This window comes from Eublepharis macularius, chromosome 5 (assembly GCF_028583425.1).
Source record: "Eublepharis macularius isolate TG4126 chromosome 5, MPM_Emac_v1.0, whole genome shotgun sequence".
Taxonomy (NCBI): domain Eukaryota; kingdom Metazoa; phylum Chordata; class Lepidosauria; order Squamata; family Eublepharidae; genus Eublepharis; species Eublepharis macularius.
In genome coordinates this window covers 135,049,640-135,070,325 of record NC_072794.1, presented here as the reverse complement: position 1 = coordinate 135,070,325, position 20,686 = coordinate 135,049,640, and the positions used below count along the sequence as shown (strand labels likewise).

The window sequence follows — 20,686 nt, the reverse complement described above, 5'->3', positions numbered from 1 at the left end:
TATGAGTATGGACTTCAAAACAGTTCATATTTACACACTGACTTCTTGTCTCTAACAAACCAGTAGGTGTCTTAGCTCAGAGTTGATGAATATTTCCTGCCACATACTAAACACAGATATATCCAACCCCATTCTGACTCAAGTAAACGTACTGAATGGGAAAAGGTGCACATGACAAATGTAAATATTAATCAGCCTCATTTACATGGCACATTAATTCTAAGGGTATAAAAATAACCCCAAAAGAACTAGACTTTGTTCATTTGGATTGAATTGTCTTTTGTCCTCTTTTCAGATCACATCTTTCCATTTCTAGGGCCCTTTGTGGCCCAAGCTTTTCTTTGGATCTATTTTGGTCTTTGTGGATCACCTCCTTGGATCTTGTCCAGTTGGATCAACTCTTTGTCCTCCTTGAATTAAGTTTTCCTGTGGATCTATATTGTCTCTCTGAGGCAGGGCTTTTCGCTGCTCACCTGCTTTCCTCTCTTTGTGTGCTCATTCTCTTGCTCTTTCACCCACTACCTTCTTAGTCTTTCTTTCCTAAGAAATTTCTGTTCCTTTCCTTCAACTCACTTGTCTATCTTGACCTTCTAACCACCTTCTACTGTGTGTATGTACCTTGCATGTTGGAAATGTATTGTGAACAATGCTGATTTTGGACACATGTAGCAGTCTTGCTTTGGAAATATGATTTTAAAGGTTATCAAGGTAATGATTGGTTAGAAAAAGCCAGAAACCAGCTTTATTAGGAGCAAATTAGAATGGAAAGGTCATTTATAATGAACTTATTAACAACAGTAAAAATGACACATCTCAGCACTGGAAATTGGAGACTGTACCACAACAGAGGGAATATTTGCTTATAATATAGTATAGAGTGAAAATGCAGAAGTTGAATCATATCGAGTGAGCTTGAGATCATTAGTAAAGAGTCTAGTAGCACCTTTAAGACTAATCAACTTATTTGTAGCATAAGCTTTCGAGAGCCACAGCTCTCTTCACCAGAAGCATGAGATCATTGGGGAGTGTAGTATGATTTAACACACTTTCCCCCTGAATATAAAATAATAAAATTGCGGTGGCAAATATAGCCAGGTGCAACAAACTGTATTTGATAGGTTGACTCTTTGAGGGTCAGGGGACAATAAGGGACAATACATATCACAGTTCTGAAGCCCACCAGATCAGCCAGTCATTAGGACACTCCCCCCCATGCTAATTGTGTGTGTTCTGACATTGGGCTCTCCCACGGATGTAGTACATGTTCAAGCATGCATGCTGGGGTCCCTGAAAAATCCCAAACATCTGCTGGGCATCCCACGTATGAATAGGAAAGCAGTCCCTCCTATGGCAAAGGTATTCTCAGAAGACAATCTCAACCACTTCCCTGTTCAGAACTTCGACGGCATCTCTGAGATTGGTAGTAATATAATAGCCCTAATGCATGGAAGAATATGCAAGGACAAAACCCTATCAAACATCCCAGACCAAGTCATTAATCTCATCCAGTCTTTTGTCCCCCAAACATAGCCTGTGAATCCTCTCCTGATTCAGCAAAGCCACCTGAACTCTTCCACAGATCTTTCTGCCTAAATCTAACAACAATTATCTTGCATCTATCCAGTAGAATTCAAACCTTTCCCTGCAGTCCAGTCCCAATCCAGGGGTGAAAAAATGCTCGACGACAGGATTATCTACCTATAAAATGTTAGAGTGAGTGTAAAACAACGCTGCAGAATAAATGCTGAGCTGGTTAGAGAGGCAAAAACTTTATTTGAGGAAGTTACATACTTGAGGGAAAGAGGGAGAGAGATCCTAGCTATCTGACTACATCTTGCAGAGAGAGAGAAGAAGTGTGGCAGAGAGAGAGAGAAGAAGCAGGATATTGCCCTGGTTAACCCAATAGGAGACAAGACAAGGAAATGACCCCCAGGAAACAAGAGAGATGCTGCTCTCACTGTCCTAAGTGATCCTTGCTGCCCCCTGCATGGTAGGCTCTTCTTCCTTCTTGCTGCTGCAGTACACCGGACATTGCTATTTCTAACATAAAAGTAGCCTCAATTCCTGTGGTAGTTTTATAGAAGGATCATCCCAACTACTTCCCCACGATATTGCATGGGAGACTTTGAGTAGGTTTAGTTCTCTTGACTTTCTACTCTGCTTTCTTCAGCCTCTGACCCTGAGATTGCCCTGGGCAGCATTGTAGCACATCCTTTGTCTTCCTCCCTCCCACACTCATCCTCCCATTAGGACCAGTCTTGTAGGATTTCTTTCTCCTTTTTTGCTCCTTTATCAACTCAGGAGGCTCAGGAAATAGGTTTTGATTATGTATCAACTGTGTGTGTATGTTATACATTGGTATTTACTCCATTTCTTGCCATCTTTTGGCGAAAATGGTCACATGGCTGGTGGCCCCGTCCCCTGATCTCCAGACGGAGGGGAGTTTAGATTGCCCTGATCTAAACTCCCCTCCGTCTGGAGATCAGGGGGTGGGGCCACCAGCCATATGACCATTTTCAAGAGGTTCCGGAACTCCGTTCTACCATGTTCCAGCTGAAAAAAAGCCCTGGTGTTATGTATGAATGACTATATGTTAACATGGCCATATTTTCATTTTTGTTTTCAAACACTGTCTCTGATATCTAATGATAGGCGGAAAATAGTAAAAAGTCCAGTAGCACCTTTAAGACTAACCAAGTTTATTGAGGCATAAACTTTTGAGAACCACAGCTCTCTTCATCAGATGCATCTGACGAAGAGAGCTGTGATTCTCAAAAACGTATGCCTCAATAAACTTGGTTAGTCTTAAAGGTGCTACTGGACTTTTTACTATTTTGCAACTACAGACTAACGTGGCTAATTCCTCTGGATCAATGATAGGAGGGTTGCACTAGCGATATCTAGTGATCTGTAAATTGCTCCAGATAGCAAGACCATGTGGCAGGAACACTCTTGAATTTGCTATTTGAGCAAAGAAAGGATGTTGTCTCAGGATAACAATCTTGATTGTATATACAAGCACTAAGATGGGGTGGGAGGGCCTGGTGGCAAGTACTCAGAGCTTCTTTGAGCTACTGTGTGGAAGACAAAACAAACATATAAATCAGCACCAAAGTGAGCCAAACTCAGAGTCAAGAAAACTGATTCTGTGAAAAACAGGGCAATCCTGAAGAGTTACTCAGCATAGGAAAGGATTGCACTGTAAATTAAACCGAGCTACATACATCTGCTTCTTCTGCAGTAATCTTGCATCTGGTAAACAATTATGGGTAAATAATTTTTAGAATGAAATTATGAGGAATTCCACAAGAGAAGAGATGAAAGTGGAAATAATAACATCTGATCCACTACATGTCAGCCAAAGAGAAAAAAGCAGTTCTGTGTCCACCAAAGACAGCAGCAGTCTCAGCAAGTCCATCATCACGGTGAGGCCCCAGTAGGAGAAAAAGAAACAAAAGCAGTATTTCCTACCTGACTTTTAGACTATTAGTTCTGGAATCTAAAGATAAATCGCGGCACTGGTACACAATATACACATTGCCATATACACACACACACTAGGTTTTCAAAGAAAATGTGCAAGATTGAATATCACTTGTATTCTTTAACTTATACAAGGAGCAAACTATTTAGGGCTTGAACAGAATGCATTTTTTAAATGGAAGTCAAGATGTTGAGGAATCCAAATCACCTGTATAATATCAAATAACCAGTTCATATGAAATACACACAATCCTCTCCATGCCTCACTGGACCATCAAATTCTACTTCATCGGGTTGTTATGGCATATGCAATGCATTGTGTTGTGTTAACATCTCAGTGAATTCTACTAGAAAGTGGGAAAGTCTCTTTGTACCTCTCAAGGCCCCCAATTTTGACATCTTATTTAGTATTAGAGATGATTACCCTGTTTTTCATCTCTTAAAAATACAAGCGATACATCAGCGTGTTTGATGTACTTGCAGTGATAACCAAGATGAAGCCAAAATATGGGGGAAAGTGATTTCTCTTTCATCTTCAGATGAGCTTTTTCAAAGTTGCACAAGTAGGGTGAAAGGGGCTGCTAAGATTTACCTAAAGTAAGGATACGATGAAAGAGGCAGAGTGGAAGAAATTGTTGACAAGACTGCTACTGATTAGCAGAGATGGGCAGAGGATGAAAACTCTGTAGAACTTCACAACATATTTTTTGGAATGAAACCATTCTAAAGCTGGGGAAAAAATCTTGGATTCCTCCTCTCCATTTCACCCAACCATGATTATGCAGTATCAAATAAAAGCCCATAAAATTTACCACTTCTTATCGTTGATGGTTTTGCAAAGCTAACAATACTAACCAGTCTCTTCTACCTTGCTATCTATTCTAACTAACAATGAAAACTGGGGTAGTTTTGCTGAAATGTCATTTTCCTTTTGGTATTTTTATCCTGTTTATTTTCTCTACTAATTTTCCTCTTTCATTCATTTCCTTTATTGTATCGTTACCTCATTTACATATTCCATACCATTTTTACACATTAGACATAAAGGGCATCCATTTTAGTGGTTATATTTCTATCAAATTTTGTTAGTATGGTTGAGGAAAAAATGACTACAGTGAAACCAGAGATAATACAAATTTAGTAACTTCCCTGGTTTTTCAGGGATGGAAAGTCTAAAGCTGGGCTGTTTGCCAGAGAATGGCTGCTTTTAAACTCAACACCAGTCCTTTCCAACCATTATAGTTTTGGAGCTTGAATCAGACACTTAAGGGGAAATCATGCTACTGTGGTCACCCTCCTGATATGTACAATTGTCATTTTGTGTGAATAGGGCAACACATGCATTTTCCAGCTTCGTGTATGTACAATCAGAAACCCAGATTTGTTGAGAGTATGTATTTGCAGGTACTAAAGCTGGAAAATAAACATGTTGCAAGGGCTGTATTTCAGCCGGAATGCAGTGGAATGGAGTTCCAGCACCTCTCCAAAATGATCATGTGCTTTGGGAAACTCGAAGCGGAAAAAAAGCTGGGGTTTAAATGCCCCTTTCCGTGCCACTTCAAAGTGGCATGGAAAGGGGCATTTAAACACTGCTGGCTCGCTTCAGCTGCATGGTGGAGAAGTCCCTGCTAAGCAGCTGAAGCTGAGGTTTAAATACCCCTTTCCATGCTGCTGTGCAGCAGCATGGAAAGGGGCATTTTAACTCTGCCGGCTTGCTTGGGCAGCCTTGCGGGGAGGTCCCTGCCAGGCAGCTGATGTTAGAGCGAGTGTTAAACTACGCTGCGGAATTAAACGCCGAGCTGGTCAGAGAGGCAAAAGCTTTATTTGAGGAAGTTACATACTTGAGGGAAAGGGGAGAGATAGATCCTAGCTATCTGACTACATCTTGCAGAGACGGAGAAGAAGTGTGGCAGGAGAGAGAAGAAGCAGGATATTGCCCTGTTTAGCCCAATAGGAGACAAGACAAGGAAATGACCCCCAGGAAACAAGAGAGGTGCTACTCTCACTGTCCTAACTAAGTGATCCTTGCTGCCCCCTGCATGGTAGGCTCTTCTTACTTCTTGCTGCTGCAGTACACCAGACATTGTTATTTCTAACACCCCTTCTCAATGTCTAGTGTACAAAGTCCACAAAGTTCAGTCTTTCTCGTAGACTTTGAAATTTCTCTTTGGCAAGTGGCTTGGTGAGGATGTCTGCTATCATTTCTTCTGTAGGGCAGTACTGTAGCTCAACAAGCCCTTCTTCTTGCATATTTCTCACAATGTGATTCTTTATGTCAATGTGCTTGGTTCTTGATCCAATTCTTTCTGTATTTGCAAGCTTTATGCAAGATTGATTATCTTCAAGGAGTTGTATAGGTTTGGGTTCATTTATCCCAAAGTCTTCTAATAGTTGTAGAATCCACTTGAGTTCTTGGCATGCTTCTGCTGCTGATATGTATTCAGCTTCTGTAGTTGATGCCGCTACTAGGTCTTGCTTTCTGCTTGTCCAACTGATTGCTCCTCCACCATAAAAGAATACTCGTCCACTGGTAGACTTTCTGTCTGTGATGTCTTCTGCCCAGTCAGCATCCATGAATCCCACTAGTCTGGGATTGTCGCTTGCTGGTAGCTTGAGCTTCAGTTGTGCAGTACCTCTCAGGTATCTTGCCAGTCTTTTGACTGCTTGCCAGTCAGTCACACTTGGTGATGCACTTTTCCTGCACAGTATTCCAACTGCTGCTGCTATGTCAGGTCTGGTCACTGTACTTATGTAGAGCAGTTTTCCAATTGCTTCTCTGTATACTTTGATGTTTCTCAGAGGTTCATTGTTTCCATTTTGTTTCAGGAAATCTGTTTCCATTGGAGTACATGTTGGTTTTCCATCTTTCATGTCCATGTAGTCTAGGAAATCCATGATCTTTTGCTTTTGATTGAGAAGATAGCTTCCATCTTCCTCTCGCTCTATTTGAACTCCAAGGTAAAAGCTGACATTTCCAAGACGCTTTACTTCAACCTCTTGGTTCAGGTGCTGAATTATTTCATCACAATCTTGTTGATCTTCATAACAAAGAAGAATATCATCTACAAAAATCAGAATAAAAGTCCATTTGTTGTCTTTCTTTCTTGAGTACAGGCAGCGTTCTGCCCCGCCTTGCTTGAATCCTTCTTTGATGAGCATTTGGTTCAGTTTCTGATTCCAGGCTCTTGCAGCCTGTTTTAGTCCATAAATGCTCTTCTGTAGTTTGTATACAAGTCCTCTGTCTTTGGACTGTTCAAATCCAGGAGGCTGTGTCATATACACGTCTTCTTCCAGCTCTCCATGGAGAAACGCAGTTTTCACATCCAGATGCTCCACATGCATCTTCCTTGCGGCTGCTATGCTCAGTAGTGTTCTTACTGAAGTGTGTTTCACTACTGGTGCGAAGGTTTCATCATAGTCTTCTCCATACTTCTGGGAATATCCCTTTGCAACTAGTCTTGCTTTGTACTTTTGTACTTCTCCATCTGCATCAAGTTTGGTTTTGAAAATCCATTTGCATCCTACTGTCCTTTTTCCAGGTGGTAGTTCTGTGAGAATCCATGTCTTGTTCTGGATCAGAGAGTCAATTTCTTCTTTTGCAGCTTTTCTCCATTTCTCTGCTTCTCTTGCTGGCATTCCTTCTATGTCTTCCCAGCTAGAAGGTTCTGGTACAGCTTCTGTTTTTGCCAGGTAAGAGAATTTCAGTGGTGGAACTCCTTTGTTTGTTCTGTCTGAGCGTCTGACACTTGGCTCTGCTTCCCCTTCTCTTTCTGTGGGCTCTGCAGGTGTCTCTTGAGTCTCAGTCAGGTCCCAGAGTTGCACAATTTCTGGCTGCTGTGCTGCATCAGTTTCCTTTGGTGTAGACTCTCTGGTGTCAGGCTTGCTTGCCTTCTCTTCTTCATCAATGTGCACCACATGGCGGATCTTCACCGTGTCTGTTTCTGGGTTGAGGATTCGATATCCCTTGCATCCCAGTGCATATCCAACAAATATGCCTGCTTCTGTTCTGAGATCCATTTTAGACCTCTTTTCCTTCGGAACATAAGTGTAGGCTTTTGATCCAAACACTCTCAGATGCCTTACATTGGGCTTGCGGTTGTACCACAGTTCAAATGGTGTGCTGCTTGCACCCTTTGTAGGTAGCATGTTCTGCAGATAGGCAGCAGTGTTGATAGCTTCTCCCCAATATTTTTGAGGTAGCTGTGCTTCTTGCAGCATGCTCCTGCACATCTCTGTGAGAGAACGATTTTTCCTCTCTGCTATCCCGTTGAGTTCGGGGGTGTATGGCACGGTCAGGTGATGCTCTATTCCTTCATCTGCTAGGAAGCTTGTCATCTCCTTCCCCACGTACACGCCTCCATTGTCTGTGCGGATAGCCATTGGTTTTCTCTGGAATCTGTTCTGCACCATTGCTAGGTACATCTTGAATTTTTCCAGTACTTGGCTCTTTTCCTTGAGCAGGTAAATCACAGTAAATCTTGAAAAATCATCAGTAAAAGTCAGAAAGTACTTACTTCCACTGGGTGTTACTGTTCCCATGGGTCCACAGACATCACTGTGAATCAGCTCCAGTGGTCTTGTCGTCTGCTTCTCACTCTGCTTGGTGAAAGAAGGTCTTGTGCCTTTGGCTTGAATACAGCAAACACATTTCTCTGCATCAGGACATTTTCTCATTTGCAAATCATTAGTCAGATTCTGCCTTTCAAGCTGATATATATAATCCATATTAGCATGTCCAAGCCTTCTATGGATAAGACTAGTACAATTCTTGTGAGTGCACTTTTCAATTAAATTCACTGCGCCTTCAGAGCAATCCAGCATATACAGGCCATCCTCTAATGTGCCTTGTGCAATTAATTCACCATCATTGCTAATAAAACATTTCTCTCCTTTGAATACAGTCTCAATTCCTCTTTTGGCCATTGCAGAAACCGATATTAAATTAGATTTAAGTTCAGGTACGTATAGACAATCAGTGATCTGCACTTCTCTAGTTTGGCCACTGGGTAGTGCACAACAGGCAGATACGGTCCCTTGTCCCTGAGCCGTTAAAGCCTCTCCATTTGCTGTATACAATTTGTCCTGGCTTTCTTTCATCTCATTAAAAAACTTCTCGTTGTTGCAAAGATGGTTAGTACATGCACTGTCAATTGCCCATTTGCATATGCTTTGATCATTTTTACCAACATTTAAACAATTCTTATCAGATCTGCTTTTCCTTTGACCATCGGCATTAGGTGACTTAATGGCTGCATTAGCATTCCTAAAGCCTTTTGTTCCCGTCCCTCGTGGCGGCGTGCTTACTCTCTATGAATCACGAAACCAACAGTCTTCCTTTAAATGTCCTTTCTTTCTGCAGAAGCTGCAGGAGAAATCCCTTCTTGAACTGACTCTTAAAGCTAGCTCTCTTGGCTCACTTATATGATCCAGTTTGCTAAAACTTTCCTCTTGCAGTCTTGCAAGTACATAGTTTAAGCTTAAATTTTCTCTCATTTCCAAAACATGTACAATGCTTGCATAAGATTGAGGAAGACTAGACAGCAAAATTATAGCTAGATCCTCATCCTGGATCTCCTTTCCAAGGGATCTTAATTTCTGTGTTAATTCCATGAAATTTGCAATATGATCTTTCAGTTTTTCCTGAGGCTTCATCTCAATCCGATACAATTGCCTCATTAGCAAAATTTTAGTTTTAATTGATTCTTGATGGTTTATTTCTAAAAGAGACGTCCACATTTGTCTAGAAGTGGGCTCATGAATTACTCTTATCAATTGTTTATCACTTAAAGCATTAATGATAATAGATCTTGCCTTATTGTCGTGCTTGACCCATTTGGCTTCCTTCTGAGGATCTCCAGTCGGTTTTTCATCTGTTACTGCAGAATTTCAGTGGTGGAACTCCTTTGTTTGCTCTGTCTGAGCGTCTGACACTTGGCTCTGCTTCCCCTTCTCTTTCTGTGGGCTCTGCAGGTGTCTCTTATGTCTCAGTCAGGTCCCAGAGTTGCACAATCTCTGGCTGCTGTGCTGCATCAGCTTCCTTTGGTGTCATCACATGGTCCTGGGAGCGTGTGTGCAAAGCGTGCGTGCATGTACTGGCAGGGTAGTCACCTCCTGCAGAGAGTTGCCCCAGGTGTTAGCAACCTCTACCCTTAGTTCCACAACCTGTTTCCCCAGAAAAAAAGCTCTACACATTGTCCTATTCGCACAAAATGGCAACTGTGCATACCGAGAGCATGGCAAATAGCAGAATCTCAATTTTATGAAGTTTGAATACAAATTTGTAACCACTGAAAATAATTACAGAGTGATTGCCATTACAATGGATCCCGTCATCTATAGCATCTGGCTTGAATACAGGCAAACTTTACTACCCCTCCATATATCCTTGGACTACATTGCCCTGAGAACATGGCCAGCATTGCTGTTTCTCCCTAGTCAGTTTATAAGTAGCTAGCATGTAGTATACAGTCATCTGAATCCACTCTAAGATGCACCTGAGAACTTGGGATTGAATGCATTCCAGTCCATAAAAGCTTATGCGATAATAAATCTGTTAGGCTGAAGTCACATGTGCATTGTGAAATTCAAGAAGATTGAAATGCAGTTGTAAATCATTCTTCCTGCATGGCAAACAGTCAATTCAGAAGCACATTTAACTCTGCCCTTCTGTTTTTCACACATTCATAACAACAGTGGGAGGGGGGCTGAATAGTACTTGATCTGGTATATATAAATTTGCCTTTTAGGTGTGCCAAAATATTCCCCTCCCTCTTTGGCTTTACCTAAACAGTTGAACAGAAGTTGTACTGCAGACAGAAGTGAGAGGTTTGAAATGAATGTGTCACAAAAATTTTCATCAAAACGGTGCTCTAAGAAAGCCAGAAGTCTTGTTTGAAGCACCTTTTTGTTCTTGACCAGGAGGCTTCCTATGAATTTCTAAATTTTACTTATGCAATCCAGAGGACCAGAACCTTTACAAAGCAGAAGCCTGTATTCTTATGGTGCAGCCTCTCTCACACACATGTTCATCGCTCCAAAATTTGTTTTTTTAACGTATACCTCACCTTTCTCCTGAATGGGGGCTCAAAGTGGCCCACATAATTCTCCTCTCCTACATTTTATTTTCACAACAACCCTGTGAAAGGTTAGGCTGAGAGAGCATGACTGGCCCAAAGTCAGTCAGGAATCCAAACCTGAGTCTCCCAAATCCTACTCTGGCACTCCAACCCCTCTTGAAAACCACTGGAAAAAGCTGCTGCTGCAACTGTGCAACATCAAGCAATGATTGTGGTCTAGTTATCATGGAAATACCTGTATCTGGGCTGTGCAACTTCAGCTCACAAGTGTGATCTCACCTGACTGCCTCTTCTATTTTTTAAAAAAATCCCTAAATATTAGAAAATCAACATATCAGGACTGAATACTTCTCCTTGAGATCTAGTATTTTATAACAAAGGAATGTTTTGCATGCAGAAACATGCACTCCTGTGGACTACCATTAGCAATCTGGAGCAGGGGCAGACTGGGAGGAGAACATGATCCTGGAAACGGGCCCACATGTCCAAGCAAGCAGGAAGGGAGAATGAGCCAGTCTAGCCAGTCCCATGATGTGAGGCTTAACTGAATGCATCGCTCACTGCACCAAGCAAGCAAGGCTGGGCACATCCCTCATTAGGAAAATTTTTGGTTTTATTTATTTATTTATACCTCACCTTTTTCCCCAGTAGAGGGACCCAAAGTGGCTCACATTGTTCTCTTCTCCTCCATTGTTCTCTGCTGGCTAGAACTATTTGCATAACAAAGCCTTACGCACTGAGTACTTATGAGAACCATCAACTGGATGGGGCGCTTGGGGGCCCTCTCCTCTTTACTGTCCTTGTTCTGACAGAGAAACATCTTACAATGAATGTGAGGGGTTTTGTAGTCCCCAAACTCTCAACAGGGTGGTGTAGCCCAAACTGGAGTGCATTTCTCCATACCTGCCAAGCAAGGAGCCTTCCCCTGAGATGGGAGGCTCTTCTGCCAGTGTTCCCTTGGAATCCATCTCAGTGGGGCTGCACTGCAGGGCTAATAGTTCACTTCAAAAAGCAGAAGTCTCAACTGAACCTACCTGTACAAAGCAGATGCTGCTCTCTTCAGCCCTTTGGGTCTGTTGGGTTTTGGTTCTCCAGCCATGTTTATATCTGCAATGAACAGCAATTTGGTATCAGTACTGTTATATTCTCTTTCTGTCCCTAATGCAGATATTAAGGACAATTTCTAATTGTCCTGAACGCTAGATTTTTTAAAAATGTAGCCTTTTAAAATTAAGATTTAATACTAGGCAATGATTATAAACTTTTTAGATAAATCAACATATACAAATAAATACCAGCCTTTTCTCTTTTGTGTAAAGCAGCAGACATAAAAATTATAAGTAGCTGGCTTGTTTTATGCAGGGTTCATCTAGGTCTATCAGAGTATTAATCATCTGTCCTTTAATCAATTAATTACTCAATAAACTGAAATACTTTTGCACAGTACTCTTATGAGATTCTGAAGCATAAGACAACTCATCGGTTAAGAGGCCGGAGACATCCTACTGGCTTATGTGTCCTTCCTGCTGCTAATCATGGTTAGCGGAATGTAGGCATAATGCTAATCTTTTCATAAAAGAAAAGGAAGACAAATGGTACAAGAGAGGGGAAAGAACATGAATGGTCGGAAATCTGTCCTGATCTCTATTCTTAGGCAATATCAGATTTGTACAACCCTCCCTCTTAGGAAAAAAAGTTACCTGTAATATTTTCATTTTTTCTCTCTATTACAATAGCATGATCTAACTGAAATAGTCTTTAAAAAAACCCAGAATATCCCACTGGTTAAAATTTGCATCCAACAATGTAAATTGATGACCACTGATTAATCAGGTAGCAGCAGTAGGTTTAATTGTATATGGCCAAAGGCCGTCACAATACAAAGTTAAAAAAGATTAATCAGGTATAATTTTAGTTGATTAACCTCCTGATTAAAGCTTGCAGCCTTAATTTGAACACAGAAAGTAGTAATGCATGGAATTACGTTCCTTACTGCGAAACCTTCTTATTTATTTTAATGGAACTGTTCAAAATACTTTCCATTGAAGTACCTTCAACTGAACCCTTGAATCTTTTTGCTAGAATACATTGGTGTATGATAATAGTTCTATTTTATCATGAATGCACATAATGCCACCTTGTACTGAGTCAGTCCATTGGGCTGTCAAGGTCAGCAGGGTCTGACTGACTGTCTCAGATAGAAGCGTTTTACATCCCTACTACATCCTCTTAATTGGAGATGCTGGGGAATTGAACCTGGGACCTTCTGCATGCAAAGCAGGTGCTCTACCACTTAGCCATGGCTCCTCCCCAGTCATCAATGAAAGTGAGAGAACAGTAGTATCTCCCTTGGAAATCCTATTGCGCACACACACAAACATGGATGGACAAAGATGCTCTTTGTCCCCTTTCACTTAACCTGATCAACACATCCCTTGATAAGACTAGTTCATGAAGAATTTAGCATTTTACAATACCAGGCCTCTAGTTTAGACCATCTGCTATTCAGTACATGCTAAAAGATGTCCTGGGTGTGGGAGCATGTCTGAAGTCACCTGATGCAATGTCGTGGACAGTTTACAATTCTAGTGATGGGGAAGAATGAAATTTTTCTGATCTGCTGTGAAAATCTCTGCCCTAAGCCTTCATGTGGAAGAAAGTGCATGAAACGTGAGGACAAAGCAGCCTGACCAATTTTCACTGTCTGCATGAAAACAGAACAAAGTAGCTCCAACTACAAAAACACTGCTTTATAGAAATAAAGCACAAGGAAAGGTGAAGAGCCCTCATATCCTCCTTTCTCTATCTAGAAGCAGAAAAAAATGTTCATATGCCTGACAAAGCACTCCACATGGTCCTTAATGCTTTCCCCAACACTTTGGGGACATTGCCAGCACAAAGATATAGCATCACAAATGCCAGATGTTCTGTCTTACAAAGCCAAGATACTTTGAATTGGAGATGCCAGCACCACAATAGGGGGAAGCTGCCGGGTGCTTAAAGATGCAATCTCAGAGACGAAAGAACCCAGGGTACATCTTATTTTGGGTTGGCCAACTTGTAACACAGTGTCTGTAGCTGGCTCAGCCATCTGGGGCTTATTGTACAGGGAGAGGAAGGTCTGTGGTCCTGGCTGTGACAGGGAGTTAGGTTATCATGTAGAAAGCCACCTGCTCCTCAGCCCACAAGCCAATACCATCTCAAGGCATGAGCAGCTACATAAATCCTATAATGCACACTAGAATGGTAACTTCAACAGTTCTTTGGAAGAAGCATTCTCTGTTCAGTTCAACACACATTTCAGCAGCTTAAGAACTCTCCCGGCTATTGTTTCTGTTTCTTGTTCAGCTGGATAAACAACTATGCACCAAGAACACATGCAGAAAAGGCAGGCAGTTTGCTATAAGCTGAGCATCAGGCAAGAATAATATAGAAAAGTTCCTTATTAAACAAATCTGCATCGCTCTCTGTTTTTCCAGTGAGTGACCCTGTAACTGTTTTCTCGCTCTCTGTCTTCCCTGTCTGCTTTCCCAACTTACTTAATCAGTTCTACATACATTAATACGTCCATGGGTGAACATAGAAAATAAGGAGAAGTGTATCCATGTATATTTTTGGTTGTCTTAATTCTGGAGAATGGCTGTGAAGAATATTTTAATCTTGCCTGTTTTCATTGCCAATTTTTCATCTTTTGTATCTTTATATCCTTTGAAAAATTATGTTCTGTGAGGATGAGATATATGAAATTGATGCAAAACCAGCAACATTTCTATTGAATTTCATTAATATGACCAAAGAAAAACATGATAGCAGTTTCATCCTGCATGTGGAGAGGCCATAAAGGAAATTTTTTTTGAACTGAGTTGTCACAAAATTTAGGAATCTCCATGTAGATTATTTAAATAATAAACTTACAATAACCTTTTCCGCTGCATGGCCCAGAAGGTAGGCACTAAGCACCAGTGCCTTGCACATCTATGTGTTCCCATTTCCTTTATGATAAAAACTTTCAGAATTATGAAGTGTTTATTTTTTTTCTGAAAGAGGACTTGAAACAAGGGAAGGCCAGTGAAGGAATTTGTCTTCAGTGATCTCTAATCACAGCATGTTGAGCTACTGTCTTTCAACCACTCCTTCAGTGTTTTCAAACGTCAGCAACCAATCAGCACAAAGGCTTGAGTGCATCTCCATTTGATGACAAAAGGAGAAAAAACATTACATATTATTCGTCTTCTGAACATCTAAGAGCCAACCTTGGCCTTGGGACACTAGTTAGATATATGAGCTTCTGCTTTCCCCCATTCATTCTGGCTTGTGTGAGAAAATGACTCCCACAAATCATCATTTATTCCTGGGGAATGACTGTAGACTGAATTTTTATATCATAACTGGATTGCTGTAACCATTTCATGGCCCTTGGTATTATGGCAAAGACACGCAAATGACCTGAAGGAGGCTGCATATGATGAGCATCTCTGAAATTACAGTCCCCATAGCTCAGAAGGGCCTCTTGAATAGCTGGTATTACCTTATGGGGTTTTTAGTCACTATTAATAAGTAGGAATGTCCGGCTGAAAATTTACATGTGACCTAAACAGCATCTATTGATAAATAGCAGAACTGTTCTGAATTAATTTCTGACATCCAGGGGAAGGTCAGAAGCTTCTAGTTCAGTCAGTCTTTTGGTGCCTTGCTTTTTGGTTTCAGCCTCTTAAGCACTGGGATGTGGAATGGGCTGAGGCAGAAAGACTGACTTAGCAATAGACATGGGCAGAGATCAAAATATGAATCAAATTTCATGACGAATCGGGCCAATTCATGTTTCGCGAAACGCATTTTGTGGGGCTATGGTTTTCATGAAATTCACAACATTTTGGGCCAATTCGTGAATGGTTTGTGATGCCGATCCATTGATTCCCTAGGCAACATAGGCCCGAAATGTCTGCAGACCTTTTGTTGCCATTGGAAACCCCAATCTTAGCCCACATAACCTTGATATGGAGAGCTTCCATTCTGCCCTATACAGCAAGGAGCAGGGGGGTTAATCCCCTAGGCAACTGAGGAGATGGGCCTTCTGTAGCCATGGGAACACCAATCTCATCCCTCCAAACCCTGTTAGGCAGGTCTGTCTGCCAACCAGAGACCTCCTGTTCTGCTCTGTGTGAGCATTTGTTATATAAGGCAGAGCTCTCTGCCTCGTGCTTTTCAGTTCCAGTAGACAGCGGAAGAGGGAGGACCTGTTGCTGGGATTTGGAGTGAGACAGTGGAATTGGGAGCTTTTGGCTGGATTTGCTGCTTGTTTTAAAAGAGACTGAAAAGCCTCTTTCTTATTTTCAGCTCTTAGTCTTACTGGGAAGGTCATTGGGTGAGGGTGCCTTCTCTCCTCCACCCCACCCAACCCCAGTCTCAGGGCATTGCCTGGCTCTGGGGCCTAGCTTGTCTGAGGCCTACCTTTTTTTCTTTAATTTTCTTGGCTTATATTTTTATTAAGAACACTTGTTCTTGCTGGCTTGTTGGGTGAGGGTGGGTAGAGGAGAGCCTGCTGAAGTCTCCCTGCGAGTTTGGCATCTCTGAGTATGAAGGGGGCCATTGAAGTTCCCTGGGACTTTCCTGCCTCCTCCTCCTGATGCAGCCCGCAGATCCCTACAGAATTTTATTCTAGGGGCAGAGGCCAGGGACTTTCAGAAAGCAAAGTAGGGGTCTGCAGTGTGAGGGAGGATTGCCAAAATCTTCTCCTCCCCTGCCAATGGAAATGCCCTTTCATTGTTGGAAACAGACTGAAAGAGTGCTTTTCAATGCCATTAGCTTTCACTCATCAGATGATCAAGTACAGAGAACTAAAATGACATGCATGCCCATGCCACCTAGCCCAGAAGTGGCACCGGGAGCTGTATTTCAGTCCTCCAGCTTTGCAAGAAGAGAAGGTGACATCTAGAACACAGCGTGAGTTGTTTTGAAGAAACTGAGAACAGATTACCACTAAGTAAATAACAACGTCCTTTTTTCTTTTTAAAGGATGTCAAAATGCTCGCATTCTAATTTCAGGTTGCTATCCCAGATTTTGCAGAGGGTGGAAATAGGTTTTGTGTCTCTACACAGGTGTGTCTAGCACTCCTGTTGCCTTCCATATTGCCACCACCTACTGGGAGATCAAAAATGTCAATTTCTGATTGAAAATGCTATCTTCAACAACAATTCTCAGTTTATACTAGGCAACAAGAGCTTCTCAGCAGGTGACATTTCAAAGCATTGCGCAAAAAGGTTGCAGCTAGAAACAGTTCATTTCAGGCAAACAGGTAATATTGGCATAAGAGCTGTCACTGTTCTACACGGATGCCTTTAACACTACAATATGTCAGCAGCTGCAGTTTGCAATTCATGTGTAAACTTAGTGATCAAAATGTACCAGTCAAAATACAGAAATACATTGAACACATGAACCTGCCTTACACCGAGTCAAACCATTGGACTATCAAGGTCAGTAATCTCAACTCTGACTAGCAGCAGCCCTCCAGGCTCTCAGCTGGAGTTCTTTCACCTCATCTACTACCTGATCCTTTCCATTGGAAATAGTAGGGATTGAACCTGGGACCTTCAGCGTGCAAAGCAGATACTCGGCGACTGAGCCACAGCCACCTTATTTTATACTCAAGGCCGATACACACATTATCACTTCCAGACTGTAGGCTACTCAGAGCAGTATACTATAGAACATGTTCTTGTTGCCTAAAGGCAAGGAACAGGTGCAGCAATAGAGGACATATTGCTTAGTGTAGATGCAGCATGTCCTGACCTGGATAGCCCAGGCTAGCCTAATTTTGTCAGATCTCAGAAGCTAAGTAAGGTCAGCCTTAGTAACTGGATAGGAGACCACTAAGGAAGACCAGGTTTGCTATGCAGAGGCAGGCAATGACAAACCATCTCTGCTAGTCTCTTGCCTTGAGGGGCAAGGGGTCACTGTAAGTCAGGGGTCACAGTGGGGGCGGGGGTTATACATCAGCTATGACTTGGCAGCACTTCCCTCAACTACCAGATGCAGCATATACCATATATAGTTTTTTTCTTTGGACACATTAGGATTGCATCTGTCCCTGCACTATATAGGGGATTGGAAAACTGCTTCAGCTACTTGACACTTGTCTGACAGGGTCTTCATAAAATAAACAGACTGCATGGCTTGGAGAACCAGGTGTTGCTGGGGAGAGGGAGGAGGAAAATCCCTCTCATGACTAGGTGTGCTTCCTGCAATCCAGCTTCAGAATAGGAAGCAGTTGTGCTGACAAGTCGTTTGATTTTCCTATGAAATAATGTTGTTATTATATCTGCTGAGGCTTTGATTTTACCTTGTAGGTTGATCTAATATTTTAATTAACTGCTTCCTATGTGGAGAGCAAATCCACACAGGGGGAGAGCCAGCATGGTATGGTGGTTAGAGTATTGGACTAGGATCTGGAAAAACCAGGTTCAAATCCCCACTTTGCCATGGAAGATTTCTGGCTGGAGTTGGCACCCTTACTGCTCTGGTTACATCTATATTAGATTACTCCAGTGAGCTCTACATAGTGCTGCCCTTGAAAAGTATTTAGAAATTTCAATTGATGCAGAATGCTGCTGCCAAGATGGATCATAGGGACCGTATCACGCCAATCTTGGTTCACTGAATCTGGCTCCCCATTTGTTTCCGGGCACAATTCAAGGTACTGGTGTTAACTTTTAAAGTCCTACACGGTTGGGGGACTAACATACCTGAAGGACTGCTACTCCTTTATGAACCTACCCAACCACTGTGGTCATCTTTAGAAGCCATACTTTTGGTGCACACACCTTCAGAGATTAGGTGGGTAGCAACCCAAGAAAGTTGGTGTCATGGCACCAAAACTCTAGAACTTCTTCCCCAGGGAGAATTGTCTGTCCCCTTTTGTTTCTGCCTTCCAATCATCTTGGTCTTCTGTGGGTGAAGGCTTTTTTGTTTCCCTTCTTGATACCTCCTTTCTGCCTAATGTTTTAATTGTTGTTTTTTAATGGTTTTGTATATATTTCAGCTCTGCCTTTGTTTTAATCTTTTTTGTTGGTTTAAATAGTTTTTAAAGATGTGATTTTATTATGTATGTTTTAATTTGTTGGTGGCCTGTATGAAGGCAGAAAGATCGGATATAAATTTTGTAAAAAACTTGAGATCCTTTACCCAGTGATGTCAGAGACTTAATACATACCAGGTATTCAAATTTCTGCAGAGCTATAAGAAGTGATCTGGGTCAGAGGTTGCCGTTCATTTATTATAACAGTAGCAAGGGCATTGTATGTATTACAAGATGATGCACTGTCAACCATATCTCAAGTCCTAGATTACAAACAGTATAAAGCTACCCAGCTCTGTAACTCTCATTCATTAGAATGATAATAAAGCAAAAATGAAACAAGAAGATACATCATGAAATGTATTGCACTGTGAGCTTGCTCACATGTTATGTTTGCACTTGAGGTAATCAGGATTATTCCTCTGGAAATCTTGTGGATCCTCTACTGTATTCTTGTACTACAAGCTGAGTAGTTTCTGATTTAACAAACCCTCACTTCTCTGCATGATCATTCATGGCAATGCAATGGATGGGCTGCTTTGGGTAATAGGTGAACATGTTGGAATTGTGGTTACATATCATGGAAGCAAAATCTTGTGAATAAGCCTTTTGTGTTTTGCACAGCGCTCACCGCATTCGGTGCCTAATTTGATTTGGGACCTCAGTGCTGCTGTAACGTACATTACAGCAAACATCATCATCACTTTCCAGCCTTCATGTTCAGCAGCAAGAGGCTTCACTGCAGAAATAAAATACTAAACAAAAACACGCACACACCTGGTTTCAGAACATCTGTTTTTCTTCCAGGAAAACCTCTAGCAGATCTACAACAAATGGCTAGTATTATTTGCAAAGAATTGCAAAGGGAGAATGAGGATAGGTAGCCTTTAAGTGCACCTAGCCCTGCTTTGCAAAGGTTTGCTAGCTGGCTTTAATTTAGGTCTGCAAACTAGGGTTACCAACTTTAAGGTGGGGCTTGGAATTCTCCCAAAATTACAAGTGATCTCCAGACTACAGAGATCAGTTACCCTGAAGGAAATGCCCGTTTCAGAGGGCTGACTCTCTGTGGTATCACTTCCCTGCTTAGCATCCTCCCCTCACCAAATTCCACCCCAGGCGTTGCTCCCTAATTTCCAGGAATTTTCCAAGACGTAGTTGGCAATCATACTACAAACTGAAAATCAACATAGTTAATAGATTTATTGACAAAAGCTTTAGTCAGGGAGGGACAATTGTAGCTGGTGATTCTGATAGCCACTTGCCAGTTTATTTTTTTAAAGGCATGTTAAAGATTTTGGAGTGGTTCTGCAGAAGGGAATAAAAAGGTGAACAGTAAGTCTGGTTTATTATATTGCAAGTAGCACTGCAATATTATATTGCATCTTGCACTGCCTTCAGAACAAATCCCATTTTGAGATGCTGAAGGATGTACTTTGTGTGGGACTGGAGAATCCAGACTTTCTTACCCACACAGCAGTCATCTTAGCTTGCTTAGATCTCTCCCGAAACATGGCAGCAAAGCAACCTTGGGAAAGACTGCAGAAAAGATAAAGAAACCCAGGTGGTGTGTGGTGATTTATTTATTTAATTTATACTCCACCTTTCTCCCCAACAGGGACCCAGTGAGCCGACATTGTTCTCATCTCCTCTATTTATCCTCACAACACTCTTGTGAGGTAGATTAGTTTGAGAGTGTGTGACTGGGTGAAGGTCAGTTTCCATGGCAGAACGGGGATTTGAACTGGGGTTTCGCAGAACCTAGATGGGCCCTTTCATCTCTGCAGAATTCTGGCTGTCATGATGCTGAGGAGAAGTGGGAGGAAAAACCCACCTTCCTAGTAACATCCAAGATGGGCTAAATAATGTGTGACCTTATGCAGGGTACAAATTAAAGCTGATGAGGAAGCAACAGCTGCTTCACATGCCCTGAGATTTTTTGTGGGAATTGTTAGTAGGGGTGTGCACAGTGAAATACATAAGCTGGAAATCCCCTAGAAATCAGTGTTTTGTTTTCTTAAAGCAGCTTCTGGAGTGGTGAACTAAATCTGG

General features: G+C 41.8%; 1 protein-coding gene across 6 annotated transcripts in view; it reads right to left on the bottom strand.

The window, feature by feature from the left end:
• RALY (RALY heterogeneous nuclear ribonucleoprotein) overlaps nt 1-20,686 on the bottom strand; it is a 355,194-nt gene that overhangs the window by 26,880 nt on the left and 307,628 nt on the right. For all 6 annotated transcript variants that reach the window (XM_054981415.1, XM_054981416.1, XM_054981413.1 and 3 more), the window contains one exon: nt 11,594-11,666. In XM_054981415.1, the coding sequence (XP_054837390.1) occupies nt 11,594-11,666 (73 nt within the window). The remainder of the gene's footprint in view (nt 1-11,593; nt 11,667-20,686) is intronic.